General features: G+C 42.1%; 1 protein-coding gene across 1 annotated transcript in view; it reads left to right on the top strand.

The window, feature by feature from the left end:
• Positions 1–17,479, top strand: part of LOC141106906 (uncharacterized) — a 62,377-nt gene that overhangs the window by 22,816 nt on the left and 22,082 nt on the right. Inside the window, exons 12-15 of the mRNA XM_073597836.1 lie at positions 10,332–10,508; positions 11,855–11,907; positions 12,894–12,970; positions 16,895–17,286. Of these exons, the coding sequence (XP_073453937.1) occupies positions 10,332–10,508; positions 11,855–11,907; positions 12,894–12,970; positions 16,895–17,286 (699 nt within the window). The remainder of the gene's footprint in view (positions 1–10,331; positions 10,509–11,854; positions 11,908–12,893; positions 12,971–16,894; positions 17,287–17,479) is intronic.

The raw sequence follows: 17,479 nt of genomic DNA, 5'->3' as shown, positions 1-17,479 counted from the left end.
TGAAGGGGCACAATTCCTCCCAATGTGACCAATGACGGGGCATAGTTCCTCCCAATGACACCAACAATGGGGTACAATTCCTCCTAACAACACTAATGATGGGGCATAGTTCCTCCTAATGACACCAACAATGGGGCCCAATGACACCAATGAAGGGGCACAATTCCTCCCAATTACACCAATGATGGGGCTTAAAGACACCAACATTGGGGGCACAATTCTTTCCAATGACACTGATGGGCACAGTTCCTCCCTATGACACCAACAATGGGCCCAATGACACCAACGAAGGGGCACAATTCCTCCCAATGACCTCAACAATGGGGCCCCAAGACACCAACAATGGGGCACAATTCCTCCCAATTACACCAATGATGGGGCATAGTTCCTCCCAATGACACCAACAATGGGGCACAATGACACCAACAAAGGGGCACAATTCCTCCCAATGACCTCAACAATGGGGCACAATTCCTTCCAATGACACCAATGATGAGGCACAGTTCCTCCCAATGACACCAACAATGGGGCCCAATGACACCAATGAAGGGGCACAATTCCTCCCAATGACCTCAACAATGGGGCCCCATGACACCAACAATGCGGCACAATTCCTTCCAATGACACCAATGATGGGGCACAGTTCCTCCCAATGACACCAACAATGGGGCACAATGACACCAACAAAGGGGCACAATTCCTCCCAATGACCTCAACAATGGGGCACAATTCCTTCCAATGACACCAATGATGGGGCACAGTTCCTCCCAATGACACCAACAATGGGGCACAATGACACCAACGAAGGGGCACAGTTCCTCCCAATGACCTCAACAATGGGGCACAATTCCTTCCAATGACACCAATGATGGGGCACAGTTCCTCCCAATGACACCAACAATGGGGCCCCATCACACCAACAATGGGGCACAACTTCTCCCAATGACACCAATGACAGGGCATAGTTCCTCCCAATGACACCAACAAAGGGGCCCAAAGACACCAACATTGGGCCTACATTCTTTCCAATGACACTGATAGGGCACAATTCCTCCCAATTAAACCAACAATGGGGCTTAATTCTTCTCACTGACACCAAAGATGGGGCATTATAAACTCCCACTGATGCCGGGAAATTTTCTACACCCAATGACCACAGTCCGGACCCCCTAAAGTTTGAAGGACAGTAAACTTGTCGACCAGGCCTTTTCTGGCACTTTTTGTTTACAAGTTTAAAACAGTATTTTTTGCTAGAAAATTACACAATATATATATTCTTTTTTTTTTAGCAGAGACCCCTAGGGAATAAAATGGCGGTCATTGCAATATTAGGGCACACAGTATTTGCGCAGCGGTCTTTAAAATGCAATTTGTTTAGAAAAAATACACAAAAAAAACCCCAATAATTTCCCCCAATTTTTTCTATAATGTGAAAGATAATGTTACACCGAGTAAGTAGATACCCAACAAGTCATGCTTTAAAATTACGCAGACTCGTGGAATGGCGACAAACCACGGTACTTAAAAATCTCCATAGGCGACGCTTTCAAATTTGTACAGTTTACCTGTTTAGAGTTACAGAGGAGGTCTGGTGCTAGAATTATTGCTCTCACTCTAATGATCACTGTGATACCTCACATGTGTGGTTTGAACACCGTTTACATAAGTGGACGCAACTTATGTATGCATCTGCTTTGCCGAACACGGAGGGATGGGGCACTTTAAAAAAAAAAATCGTATTTATTTTATTTTTTATTTTTACATTGTCTCTTTTTTTCACTTTTATTCCTATTACAATGAATGTAAACATCCCTTGTAATGGTAATAAGGATAACAGGTCCTCTTTATTGAGAGATCTGGGGTCAAAAAGATCCCAGATCTCTCATTTACCTTTAAAAGCAAAAGAAAAAAAGAAAAATCGTTTTGTCCCGAGAACCGGAAGTGACGTCAGACATCACTCCGGTCCTCCAAGGGCATAGAGACGAGCAGAGGCCATCTCAGTCTCACTCGACTTCCTGCCCAGCAAATGGCCACATCGGATCGCTTCCCGGCTTTATTATAGTTTATTATCTTCTTTTTTTATTATATAGTTTATTGTCTTCTATATTATGAAGGTTTTGATTTAGATTCTAGCTTAATTTTTGTTGTTTGTTCACCACTTGAAGACCACCATGTTAAACGCCCTTCCTGTCCACTCCATTTGTTTGGTTTTCATCACTGTGAAACTATAAATGACAATTAATCGGTAATGCAACACTGCACACAAATTAATTTTATAGAAATTTTGGAGACCGGTAAAGCTTTTTTTTTTTTTTATTTTGCCACTGCTTTTAATATATAAAGGAAAAAGACTGAAAAGTAAAAATATATATATTTTTTTTATTACTTTCTCTTATAAAACTTTGCAAATTAATAATCATTCTTCATAAATTTAGACCAAAATGTATTCTTCTACATTTCTTTGGTAAAATAAAAAGCAAATCAGTGTATATTTTATGTAATCTGTGTGAAAGTTATAAAGTCTAATACTGTATAATGAATATACTAAAAATTAATTAATGCCAGAACAGTATAAACACCTCCCAAATGACCTCTTTTGGAAAGTAGACAGTTCAAGGTATTTAGTAAGACACATTGGGAGTTTTCTGAAATTGTACATTTTTGCAAGAATCTTTTTGTAAAAATAAGAAATTAAATAAAATTAGATTTTGCTTCATAAATGTTCATTTTAACAAATTATTTCTCACGCTCAACATGGGTTTACAATTACACCACAAAACACATTCTACTGCTTCTTCCAGACATGGAGATACCTACAATTACACCACAAAACACATTCTTCTACTCCTCCTGAGTATGGGGTTACCACATGTGTGAGACTTTTAAGCTGTCTAGACACATAGAGGGGTCCAAAATCTAAAGAGCACCTTCAGGCTTTCAAGGGTCATAAATATTGCATCTGATTTCCTGACTACCTATCACATTTCTTGAGGCCCTGAAGTGCCAGGATAGGAGAAACACCCACAAAATTATCACATTTTGCAGTAAACATCCAAAGGTATTTTTAAAAGGCATGGTGAGGCTACAAAATTTTAGAAAATACAAAAAGAAAATAAAAAACACCCACAAAATTATCACATTTTGCAGTAAACACCCAAAGGTATTTTTAAAAGGCATGGTGAGGCTACAAAATTTTAGAAAATACAAAAAGAAAAAAAAATTTTTTTTTTTTTTTTTTTTTTTACACAAAGCTGTCAATAAAATATCCCAACTCACAGTATGGGCATATTGAAAATTTCCTCCCAATATGCATTCTACCACTCCTTCCTAGTATGGGGATACCACATATGTGAGACATTTTTAATGTTTGGACTGATTATATTGACTTTTGCAGAGCCTAACAACATAGAGAGACCCAAAATCCAAGGAGCACCTTCAGACTTTTAAGAGGTGTGTGACTCTGCTATATAGGTTGCTAGGATGATTAGGAAAATGTATTTTTTTGGCTCCTCAGTTTGTGATTGTTTTGGGCTGTTCTGGGTTTCACTCGCTGCAGGTTTGATTGTTTCCCCTTGCCTTCTGGAGGATTCTAGAATGTAGAGGGCTGGGGGAAGCCTGAATATTTTTGTTATTTCAATCAATCCCTAGGGAAGTGTTCCCAGAATAGGGCTGGGAGTGAACATAAATAGTATGGGGCCTGGGGCAGCCCTGTTTATGTCCATCAGAAGTTCCCAGCCTGAGGGGCTGCTGCTCTTCAGGGCAGCTTAACTCATGTTCTGCAGGTGTTCATCAAGGTCCCAGCTAGTCCAGAGCTGGGGGGGCTACTTCTGAGGATCCTTTACTTTCTGTTTTCAAAGCTAATCTAGAGATGTCACTTGTGTTCTGGTCTGGAGAGTTCAGTGGTGAATGTTGGACTGATATTGGAAGGGGGCATCCAGTCATGCAGAAACATTCACACCTGAAGACCACAGCCAGGAAACCTCTAGACTGTATTATTGAGCCAGAAATGGTGACTGTTGCTGCGTGCCTGGCTGTCTGTGCATTAAACTGGGTAATGAACTTTGGGATTGGGGCAGTCCTTTTCTTGTCGGGCAGGGGATGTTCCAAGCCTGAAGGGCTGCTGCTATCCTGGGCAGCCCAACTGATGTTCTATAGGTGTTCATTGAGCTAGTCCAGAAATCTCAGTGCTGGCCATTCACTTAGTTCCTGCTGAAAGGATTGTTCTGGGCTGCAACGAATACTGAAGAGTGTCCTTCTGTTAGTGGATGGTGTTACTGGAGTATCCAATATTTCCCTGCACCAAGTATGTTAAACAATAAATCTACAAAAGGCAGGAGGACCTGGAGCACCAGGGCAGTAAAAAAGACCCAAAATTTGGAAAATAGACTCTCCAAGATATACAGGTATAGAGTTTTTTTCAAATTGTACATGTTTGCCATAATCTTTTGAAAAACAAAAAAAAGTAAATCAAATGTTATTTTAATTCACAAATTTGTCATTTTAACAAGTTATTTCTAACAGACAGCATGGGCATACTTATAATCACACCCAAAAAACACACTCCTTTACTCCTCCTCAGTATGAGGTTGCCACATATGTGAGACTTTTACAGAGCCTAACTGCATAGAGAGGCCCAAAATCAAAGGAGCACCTTCAGGCTTTCTAGGGGCATAAATTACACATCTAATTTTCTTTTTGAAAAAAATACACTTTTATGAATAGAAAAAAAACTGTGAAGTTAGCCCAATTTTTTGTATAATGTGAAAGATGATGTTATGCCGAGTAAATAGATACCTAACACGTCATGCTTCAAAATTGTGCATGCTCGTGGAATGGCGACAAACTAAGGTACATAAAAATCTCCATAGGCAACGCTTTAAACATTTTTACAGGTTACCTCTTTAGAGTTACAAAGGTGGTCTAGTGCTAGAATTATTGCTCTCACTCTAAGATCACGGCAATACCTCACATGTGTGGTTTGAACACCGTTTACATATACGCTCGCTTCTGCGAGCGAGCTCGAAGGGACAGGGCTCTTTCATTTCTTTTTAATTTTTTCTTATTTATTTTACGTTTTATTTTTTATTTTTACACTGTCCCTTTAATTAATTAATTTATTTTCTAACTTTTATTCCTATTACAAGGAATGTAAACATCCCTTGGAAATAAATGTGACAGGACCTCTTTATTGCGAGATCTGGGGTCAAAAAGACCTTAAATCTCACATGTACACTTAAAAGGAAAAAAAAAAAAAAAAAAAGGCATTTTACATTTTCCATCGCTCCGGTACTCCAAGGGCATAGAGTCGAGTGGAAGCCATCTTGCCCATTTCCGCTCCGATAAGCGGGAAAATGACCGGGAAGTGGCAGGGGCACCTCTCCCGCTGCCTATAAAAGTGATCCCATGGCGAATGTTTTATCGGACGCCGAATCGCCCACTGTATAAAAAAAATACCGGGGTTATGGCAGCTAGCTGCTGCCATAACAAAGGTATATAACATCAATGTAATGATGTATATATACAGTTGGGAGTCCGGAAATGGTTAATCAGCCACGGAACCTGTGTAATTAATATGTGATTGGTTTTAAAGGCATGAGGTGGCAACCCTAATCAGGAACACTGTTGCTGGCCAGAAATTCAGACTGGTGTGGCTAGTTATTAACAATACTTTTGCTGGCTTACCCTGCTCTGGTAAAACTGGGACTGATTTGGCTAGCAATCAGGAACACTGTTGCTGGCTTACACTGGTCTGGCAAAATTGGAACTGGTATGGCAGCAATCAGGAACAATGTTACTGGCTTACACATATCTGTTAACACTGGGACTGGTTCAGAAGGACTGTTGCATGCTTACTGTGATTTTTTTAACGGTTTAAAGGGATGAGGTGGCAACCCTACTGGTGTGGTGGTGGTCAGGACCACTATTGCTGGCTTACACTGGTCTGGTGCAATTGGGGCTGCTTTGGTGGCAATCAGGCAGACTGTTACTGGTGTCCACTGGCCTGGGAAATTGTGACTGGTGTGGTTGTGATCAGGGACACTGTTTCAGGCCTACACTGTTCTGGGGAGAGTGTACGGATGTGGCAGCATCAGGAACAATGCTGATGGCCTACACTGGTCTGGTGACATTGGAACTGGTGTGGTGGTTATCAGCGACACTGTTGCTGGCTGCCCTGGTCCTGCTGACATTGGCACTGGTGTTGCAGTTAACCTTGAGTGGTGGTGATCAGGAACACTGTTGATGGCTTACACTGGTCTGGTGGCACTGGGACTGGTGTGGCTTGGGACTGGGAACACTATTGCTGGCTTACACTTATCTTGCAACACTGGAACTGGTGTGGCAGCAATCAGGAACACTGTGGATGGCTTACACTGCTATGGCAACACTGGGACTGGTGTGGTGGTTATCAGGAACACTGTTGCTTGCTTACACTATTCTGTTGACACTTGAACTGGTGAGACAGCGATGACCAGTCGCACTGTTGCTGCTAGAACTAGACTAGGTCACTGGCAGAAGTGTAGCAGCGATCAAGAACTGGTCTAACAGTGCTCAGGAATACTGTTGTTGACTTACCATGTTCTGGTGACACTAGGACTAGTATGGCTGCAATCAGGAACACTGTTGCTGGCTTACACTGGTGTGGTGACACTGCAACCCATTGTGGTGATCAGAAAAACTGTTACTGGCTGCAATAGTCTGGTGACAGTGGGACTGGTGTTGCGGCAATCAGGAACACTGTGGCTGGCGGACACTAGTTTGTTGCACTGGAACTGGTGTGGTGGTGATCAAGGACGCGGTTGCTGGCTGATACTGGACTGGTGAATCAGCACTGGTTGGGGGTGATTAGAAACACAGTTGCTGGCTGCACTGGTCTACTGACAGTGTACTGGAGTGGCAGCAATCAGGAACACTGTGGCCAGGTGACTTGATACTGGGGTGGCTAGTGATCAGGGACACTGTTGCTGGTTGTACTGGAATGGTGTGATACTGTAATGAAGGTGGTAGTGATCAGGGACATTGGTTGGCTGCTCTGGTGACACAGTACTGTGCCGATCACTGGGATAACACTCAGTTTCCTCTCACAGCCAATTGGTGTAAGAGGAAACAGAGTGGTGGCTCCAACATGGAGCCTTTATTCACATTTGTGATGGCTGTGACTGGTCACAGTGATCACATGGGGCCAATTTCATTGGTCCTGTACCCTGCTCTGTAATCTGCCTTGTCTGATGAACTCAGTGATCACAGAGCACTCTTCTGGACACTCTATAGGGTGTGCATGAGCAGCGCAAAGGGGAGGCCATTCTTATACAGCCCCCAACCTTCAGGAGTCAGCTGTCTTCTTGTTTTTATACAGCGGCAATATGGCAAGTGGTTAGGCACCAAAACTGGAGCATAGCTCCCAACTGTCCCTGATATCGAAGGACTATCCCTGATTTGGAACAAAGTCCCTCTTTCCTCCTCATGATGTGTCCCTCATTTTGGTCTGATCTATATAGTTGTATAAAAAATGCACTATATATCTTTCAAAAAGTGCTAAACCTTTCATCCAATTTCTAAATTGCCGCATTGTTACATTTCGAAATCCAGTATAAAGGAATAGTAGTGATTTAGAAAAAAGTACTTGTGGGTTTAACTAATCATTTTTTTTTATAATTCTCCTTTAAGTGGGCGTGAGCAGGGGTGTGTCCTATGTCTACAAAATTTTGCCAATAGCTGTGCCACGTTCCTATCGCAAAAATTTGAGAGGTGTGCTGAAGTAGAATCCATGAAGTAGCATTCAAAGTATTTAAAAACACTGGCTGCAGTTTTTTTTTCCCACAAGGTGACAATCTCACTGATCGTCAGTGGAATGCAGAGAAAGGAAGTGATGGAAGATACAGACAGGAAGTGATGTCTTCTACAGACAGGAAGGGATAGAAGAGACAGACAGGAAGTGATGGAAGAGACAGACAGGAATCCATGTCTTCTACAGACAGGAAGGGATAGAAGAGACAGACAGGAAGTGATGGAAGAGACAGACAGGAAGTGATGGAAGAGACAGACAGGAAGTGATGGAAGAGACAGACAGGAAGTGATGTAATCTTCAGACAGGAAGTTCCTAGAGAGAGGACAGTTTGCAGGAAGAAGAGGATATACTTGGAATCGGCAGCAGAGGAGGTAATATGAATTATTTTATATTTATACCCAGTAACTCCCCCATCATGTCCGTCCTCTTCCTCCATAGTCACTGTGATGTCTTTTATCTCCAACAGATACTACTATACAGACGTATATATAGAGTATTATAATATGTACACTGATACATCCTAAATATAGAGCCATTTATTCAACACTCCATTCAGAGCCTCTGGTTTATAGACCAGATACATCCTAAATATAGAACCATTTATCCAACTGTCCATCCAGAGCCTCTGGTTTATAGACCAGATACATCCTAAATATAGAACCATTTCCAACTGTCCATCCAGAGCCTCTGGTTTATTATTATTATTATTCATGATTTATATAGCGCCAACAGTTTACGCAGCGCTTTACAATGTATAAGGGGGACAACACAATTACAGTACAGTTCAATGCAAAAGGTACAGGAGGGCCCTGCTCGTAGAGCTTACACTCTAAAGGGAGGGGGTGGTGGTACAAAAGGTAATAGATGCAGAGAATGATTTGATGGGGGTGGCTCGGGGACAGTTGTTAGGTGGGTGTGGGATAGTCTTCCCTGAATAAATGAGTTTTCAGGGATTTCCTAAAGGTGGAAAGGGTTTATAGACCAGATACATCCGTCCTCTTCCTCCATAGTCACTGTGATGTATTTTATCTCCAACAGATACTACTATACAGACGTAGATATATAGAGTATTATAATATGTACACTGATACATCCTAAATATAGAACCATTTATCCAACTGTCCATCCAGAGCCTCTGGTTTATAGACCGGATACATCTTAAATATGGAGACATTTATCCAACTGTCCATCCAGAGCCTCTGGTTTATAGACCAGATGCATCCTAAATATAGAACCATTTATCCAACTGTCCATCCAGGGCCTCTGGTTTATAGACCAGATACATCCTAAATATAGAGCCATTTATCCAACTGTCCATCCAGAGCCTCTGGTTTATAGACCAGATACATCCTAAATATAGAGCCATTTATCCAACTGTCCATCCAGAGCCTCTGGTTTATAGACTGGATACATCCTAAATATAGAGACATTTATCCAACTGTCCATCCAGAGACCTGATACATGTTGGATATTAGGTGAAAGGATAGCTCTCCACCCAGGACACCAGGAAAAATATATTAATAAAAGTTCTATTTCTTCTCCAGTCATTCCAAGCCTAAAATAAAAGATTTTAGTTAGAGTTGTTCTTTAAAAGCAGTCTCAGGTGTCAGAACTCTGGAGGAACTTTGTGCAGACATTATTCATCCCAGTACAGTCCAGATAATTCTCAGTTTATTATCCGTCTACAGAGAGGAGAGTCCTGAGGAGGTGAGGAGGAATGTGGGAGGTCAAATGACATTATTTATATCTCTGTAATTAAAACATTATTCTATCTGGAGAGGTGAGGAGGAATATAGGAGGTCAGGAGTGAACATTTTTTTCCCTCTCTTTACACAGGATTACTTTACTCAAGTAGTGAAGAAAATATCTTGTGATCCATTAACACTCAGAAGCTGGGAGGAGTGGGAGTATTTAGAAGGACACAAGGATCTCTACAGAGAAGTCATGATGGAGAATCAGCCGCCCCTCACATCACCGGGTAAGAATAGACTTTATTGTACGGAGGGTCCACCTAGATCCCCCATCATCTGATAAACACATAGAAACAATGTATTCAGTCAGTGTGTGTGTTTCCTACAGATGGATCCGCTAATGGGAACCCACCAGAGAGATGTCCCCGTCCTCTGTATTTCCGGGATTCCACACGGGAAGATCACACCATCCCTCACCATCATCAGGTAGGTGGGACTGACCATGTAGAACTTTAAAAAGAATTCTAAGCTATGAATTGAAATTCTTCTATGCAATCTCTTGTTTTTTTTATTCTATCATCTTTGGGGTTTAGGGTGAAGAACTGAAAGACATCAAAGCTGAGATTAAAGAGGAAGAAGAAGAGATGTCGATGAGTGGAGCTCAGCAGTCTATGGGAGGGGGTGGTCCTCTACATTCCCAGAATTCCACCCAGGAAGATCACACCATCTCTTACCATGATCAGGTAGATAGGAAAAACATTAAAGTGACTCTAGACTATTTCAGATTACACTCTTCTCTTAGCCTATCGGTTCTCAAGTTGTAAATGTTTTTTTTTTTCTTTTTGTTGGCTTAGCATGAAGAAGAGATGTCTGTGAACGTTGAGGTTAAAGAGGAGAAAGAGGTGATGACTGCGATGAGTTATCAGGAGTCTACGGAGGAAGTTGGGATGATGGTGACAACTAAAAAGGAGGAGCCTTCTCCAGATACCAGCACAGGTGAGTACTGGACACTAACTACAGAAGGTGTTCAAGTATAAGCTGATGTTTCACATATAAGCTGATGATTAAAGATCTGTGGGCCGTCATATCAGGTCATATGACCTCTAGAAAGGACGTCATGATGGAGAATCAGCCGCCCCTCACATCACTGTGGAAGAGGAGACTTTATTGTAAAGGAGAGAGCAGTACGGAGGGTCCACCTAGATCCCCCATCATCTGATAAACACATAGAAACAATGTATTCAGTCAGTGTGTGTGTTTCCTACAGATGAGTTTTTTTTTTTGGGGACTTTAAATGGAGCGCATGGGATCATGTGCCCCCATCCCTATATAAGCTTTACACTTCGGGCACATTACACGCCATATTTCAGACCATGGCTCCATGTGGGCATGTAAGAAACTTTTACCTATTAATATATACCACCACAAATTACATGGAGTTTCTGATTTCCCTGGGGATTTGTGTGCGCCTGGTCTCTCCGCGGGGACTACCACCACAGCTCCCAATGTAGAAACTTCCAGTGGCCTTCAGCTTGCAGTACCGCATGTCATGAATCTTAGCTATTATAGAGGTTGTGCATCTGCTCCTGAGGAAGTGAAGTGAATCCACGAAACGCGTCAAGCTTTTTGGATGCAGTCATGCCGTTAACCTATGGTTTATCCGTCTAGTAGACCAGTTTTGCAATATGTATTGATCCCATGACATGGAGTACATTTCATCTCACACCCTTTGTGTGTATATATATATATATATATATATATATATATATATATATATATATATATATATATATATATATATATATATATATATATACATATATGTGTGTATATATATATATATATATATATATATATATATATATATATATATATATATATAAATTGCCTACTATTTGTGTATATACAGTGTGTGTGTGTATGTGTGTGTGTGTATGTATATATATGTATATATATGTGTATATATATATATATATATATATATATATATATATATATATATATATATGAAATAATAATCAATGCACATGCATGTATTCATCAGATCAACTGTGCTCTTTTATTAATTGTGTAGTATAATTTGGCTCACACTATTACTATGTGTATATATGAATCTGTCACTCACCTCATTTAAAGACCCAAACCCTCTTTCCTATTTCCTACAGATGAATCCAGTACTGGGAACCCACCAGAGAGATGTCCCCGTCCTCTGTATTCCCGGGATTCCACACAGGAAGATCTCACCATCCCTCACCATCATCAGGTAGGTGGTACTGAGCAACTAGAACTCAAAATGTATTCTAATCTATAAGAGGACATTCTTCCATGTAACTTCTTGTTCTTTTTAAAAATGTGTTCTTCCATCTTTGGGGTTTAGGGTAAAGGACTGAAAGACATAAAAGATGAGATTAAAGAGGAAGAAGAAGAGAGGTTGGTGAGAGGAGATCTGCAGTCTATGGAGGAGGGGGAGATGGTTATGAAAAGTAAACAGGAGGAATCTTCTCTACATATGGACACAAGTAAGTCATAAACATTAACTATAGAACCAGTTCCCATTATTATTTTACTTCTATGAGTATAAAGTATTTATTTACATTGTTCCATGCACTTGGAACGGGGGGGGGGGGGGGGTTGGAAATATATGGCCATTGTGAGGCCACCTCTACTGAGGGCATTGGCATAGCATAAGGGGTTGCTGGGTCACAATCGCAACCCCGTCCCTAGCTCCAGGGGGCCCCTGCATCCTCCTTGTCATATTATCATCATATCATCCACAAAATCCAGGTCTGATCTGCCCTAGGGCCCCACAGCCACAATCCAGTACTGGGCTTCTACTTTGCCTTCCACAGTCCACACCCCTCTGTTCCCATTGGCTGGGGAAAGGCTGTGAGCCATTTCCTGAATGGAGCACAGGGTGAGAACAGCCCAGGATGGGGAAGTGCCTGTGCTGTGTGCTGGCAACATGGAATGGTAACCGAGCTCAGCGAGGCAAGAGGAGGAGAGTGCCGTCTTGTAGCCACAATGTGACCGTTGTCACTGGTGAGGTAGAACACTGCTCAGTGTCTCCTAGTCACCAGCTGGGATTCTCTGTACCCCACCAGGGGTTGTCTACTTACCCCAGTTCCCTGACAACTGGGGAGAAGACACACACCTCCGGGAGGTGACCTTCCCCCAACAACTGCCAACACTGACAGAGAAACCTTCAGAAATTGCTAAAACAAATCCCTTAACACCTCCTCGGGGAGCCCCTGAAGGGCTGCAGGCTCCAGATTTTGTGTCACATGGCTTTGCCCTCCAAGATCTAAGTTGCCCCCTCCCCCCCAAAGCCCCCTGACCACCCCCTCCACCCTGCATGCTATGCCTGGCTGCTGAGCTCCTTTCCCATTACAGCACTCTATACTGTTTCTCCTCTGCAGGGCTGAAATCACATTCCTTTACCACATCAGTAGTTATCATCCAGATCGTGGCAGAGATCCATGGCGGAAGCTGGAAGGTGCGGTTTCATCGTACCCGGTGGTGCCGGAGGTTTCCGGTGTCCCGGGCTGGATGGAGGGGGCGCAGGAGGAAGTTGTCAGCAGGAAGTCTCTGTGTGGGAGGCTGGATCCGTGCACACATGGATGCTCCTTCATCAAGCATTGCTGTCGGCCATCTTGGATGTGGTTAAATTGAGCTGGCAGGAAGGGCCAATAGAATCAACAGACAACCCCCCCCACCCCCGCAATAGACACACCTTGGGCGGCTGGGCAGGGGAGCAAGTGCCATACATAATAAGTGGGTCATAGTATATAGATCAACAATAGGGCAATAAAACAACTAAATATTAAAACAGAATGCATTAATTAAAAAGCGGATCACATGAGTGCTGGTATATGGGGAGCCTTGGATAGGTATATATAACTGGGAGGGATTTACATGTAGATGGAAAGGGATGGTAGTATAATGGTGGGGTGGTTATAATATGGAATGAATCTCTAAATCTTCATTTAGGCCACCCGGTGCTAGTATGTCCAGGGTGTAGATCCAAAATGTTTCCCTTTGAGGGATACTGTTGGAGGATCCCTTCCTGCAGCCATCCTTCTCCAATGTACCCAAAATCACATATAGAACAGCCAGAAATATAAAAAGACGAGCAAACTCAAACCCACCAAAACCAAACCTACACCGTCCCTCACCTTATTATCCATGAAAGGTATGTACCAGTGGAGGAAACTAAAATGCCTAACTTGTAAGTTCATGACACACGGCCAAAAATCCTTTATCACAAAAGGGAAAACGTACCCCCTCAATGAGTTTTTTAATTGCTCCTCCGAATTTGTAATATATCGTGTATCTTGTCCCTGCGGCCTATTATATATAGGCCTCACCATCCGGACCTTGTGTAAAAGGTTCAGAGAACGCGGCAGACGATCAGTCGTGGCAGGAAGTGACGTTAGTATCCCAAAACACTTCAAGGAATTTCACCAGGCTTCCACTGCTGGACTTCGAATCTGGGTCATAGAATCAATACCCAAGACTCTCCCTTTGGATGAGCTTTTAAAGCGTCTCTGTAAGAGGGAAATATTTTGGATCTACACCCTGGACGCACTTGCGCCGGGTGGCTTGAAAAAAGTTTTAGAGATCCATTCTATATTATCCACCCCACCATTATACTACCATCCCTTTCAATCTAGATGTCCATCCCTCCCAGTTATATATGCCTATCCAAGGCTGACCATCTAGCTGACCATTTTTTGCACTATAAACACAAAAAGACCAACAATTTTGAACAAAAAAACAATATTTTTTACTTTCTTCTTTAAAACAAATCCAATAAAAAAAAAAAAGTAAAAATCGAATTTCTTCATCAATTTAGGCCAATATGTATTCTGCTACATATTTTTGGTAAAAAAATCCCAATGAGCGTATATTGATTGGTTTGCGCAAACGTTATCGCGTCTACAAACTATGGGATATTTTTATGGACTTTTAATTCTTTTTTTATTGTTTTTACTAGTAATGATCAGCTTTTTTAAGCGGGACTGCAATATTACGGTGGACAAATCTGACACCTGACACTTTTTGGGGACCAGTAACACCAGTATAGTGATCAGTGCTAACATAAAATGCACTGTCACTGTAAAAATGACACTGGCAAGCAAGGGGTTAACATCAGGGGCGATCAAAAGGTTAAGTGTGCTCCTAGGTAGTGCTTCCTAACTGTGGGGGGTGGACTGACTGGTAGGGAAGAGAGAGATCAGTGTTCCCTGATTTCTCTCTTCCTCTGACAGTACGGTGGTCTGCCTTGTTTCCATAGGCAAACTGCCATTCTGCCTTTCCTCTGAACGATCACGGGTGGCCGGCGACCATGGCGGCTGCCAGACCCACTGATTGGCTCCTGCTGTGTCCAATCACAGCAGGAGCAGGTCGCCGGCAGACCTCATGCACGTAATCATGGACAGGTACGTGATTTCACACAGCCGGGCTGCCCTGCCACAGTATGTATGCAGTGGGTGGTCCGGAAGTGGTTAATATTGGTTAAGCAGGTTAAGCTTAGGTTTATTGGTTAAGCTGGTGACGTAGACTTTGAGGCCCATTCAGTCTCTTTTTCAAAAAAATTTGATTGTGAAGTTTGAGCCGATTAGAAAGTTCTCAATTATAGCGAATGGAGAGAATTAGCTAGATTAGACATTGAGCAGAGTCCGGAGGCGAGGACAGACTGCAGATTTGACTGGGAAGACGTGGCCAGAGGGAATAGTGAACCTTAAGCTTGGACAGAGAAAGAGCTTATATACTTATAGGCCTGAGGGACAAGGTCTTCGAGAGACTTCAACCCTTGCCTCATTCCCTGGGATTGGTAATATTTTATATACTTTTGACTAGTTATCCAGTTTGATAGGGTTTGAACTTCTAGTCTTGGGTTTTATAGCAGGGTTTTCCTTATTTGGTGAATTGTTGCTACTGGATATCACAGTGGATATTTGTCTGTGGTTTATATGTTATTTAGAATTTTGGTTCTGTAGTATCGGTGGCATGTTTTCTTGGCCTGCCCCTTTTATGCCTCCTAAAGTATTGTTTTAAGTAATATTTCCTTGTCTGTGACAAAGCTGGTCAGGTTAATTCTTTGTGCAATATAATCTTTTTCACCTACAGTGTGTGTTGTGTGTTTTATTGCTGACCTACCCCTAAAAAGAACGGTGAGAAGTGGGCGTGGATTAATAATATTGATATTATTTATTACTAAACCCATCTATTCCTCATCCACAGAGCTGTAAAAACAAAGCAGTTCTTCCGTATAAAGAGGTTTTTCATATTTCAAGGAAAGACTGAGAAACCTTAAATGTTAATAGTAAGAACATCATTGATGTACCTACCCCACTGCCCAATGTACTGTGGGTAGATAACACCATATGAAAGAATCATCTCAAGTCAGAAGAAGTAAATTATATTTGCCACATTAACCAATGTTCCCAACAAATGAGGAGGAGATACTGTACACCGTATGAAAGGTCCATCTCCATTCCTCAATATAATGTCAGGTTCCCAACAAATGAGGAGATACTGTACACCATATGAAAGGTCCATCTCCATTCCTCAATATAATGTCATGTTCCCAACAAATGAGGAGGAGATACTGTACACCATATGAAAGGTCCATCTCCAGTCCTCAATATAATGTCATGTTCCCAACAAATGAGGAGGAGATACTGTACACCGTATGAAAGGTCCATCTCCATTCCTCAATATAATGTCATGTTCCCAACAAATGAGGAGGAGATACTGTACACCATATGAAAGGTCCATCTCCATTCCTCAATATAATGTCATGTTCCCAACAAATGAGGAGGAGATATTGTACACCGTATGAAAGGTCCATCTCCATTCCTCAATATAATGTCATGTTCCCAACAAATGAGGAGGAGATACTGTACACCATATGAAAGGTCCATCTCCATTCCTCAATATAATGTCATGTTCCCAACAAATGAGGAGGAGATACTGTACATCATATGAAAGGTCCATCTCCATTCCTCAATATATATATGACTCCTGAATAAAAGGTTTCAAAAATTCTTCTAACATTTATTGTAAAATTGTTTCTCAGCAGATGACCATAATGTGCGGAATACGTCTGAGGAATCTTCTGATAAATCACATTCCAGGACTCTAAGATCTCACAGTAGAAATACTTTAATAGATCCGTCTATTCCCGAGGAATCTTCTTCAGGGCAGGAAGGAGATCACACAGAAGAGAGTTCATTGTCATGTTCAGTGTGTGGAAAACTTTTCACAAAAATGAGAGACCTTCTTAGACACAAGAAATGTCACACTGCTGAGCGTCCCTATTCATGTTCAGAGTGCGGGAAGTGTTTCACTTTGAAAGGAAGCGTTCTTAGACACAAAAAAAGTCACACAGGTGAACGTCCCTATTCATGCTCAGAGTGCGGGAAAGGTTTCCGTGAGAAAGCAAAACTTCTTGTACACCAGAGAGCTCACACGGGGGAATGTCCTTATTCATGTTCAGAGTGCGGGAAAGGTTTCTTTGAGAAAGCAATACTTCATGTACACCAGAGAGCTCACACAGGTGTGCGCCCTTATGCATGTTCAGAGTGCGGGAAATCTTTCACTCAAAAAAATGCCCTTGATGAACACCAGAGATATCACACAGGTGAGCGTCCTTATCCATGTTCAGAGTGCAGGAAATCTTTCACGTCGAAAGGAAACCTTGTTAAACACCAGAGAATTCACACAGGTGTGCGTCCCTTTCCATGTTTAGAGTGCGAGAGATCTTTCATGACAAAAGGAAGCCTTGTGTATCACCAGAGAATGCATGTGGGTGAGTGTCATTCATGTCCAGAGTGCGGGAAATCTTTCACGTCGAAAGGAAACCTTGTTAAACACCAGAGGATTCACACGGGTGAGCGTCCTTATCCATGTTCAGAGTGCGGGAAATCTTTCACGTCAAAAGGAAACCTTGTTAAACACCAGAGGATTCACACGGGTGAGCGTCTTTATTCATGTTCAG

The sequence above is a fragment of the Aquarana catesbeiana genome, linkage group LG08 (assembly GCF_042186555.1).
Source record: "Aquarana catesbeiana isolate 2022-GZ linkage group LG08, ASM4218655v1, whole genome shotgun sequence".
NCBI classification, from domain to species: domain Eukaryota; kingdom Metazoa; phylum Chordata; class Amphibia; order Anura; family Ranidae; genus Aquarana; species Aquarana catesbeiana.
Note: the sequence above shows the minus strand (reverse complement) of the source record. Positions and strands in the feature narration are given on the sequence as shown.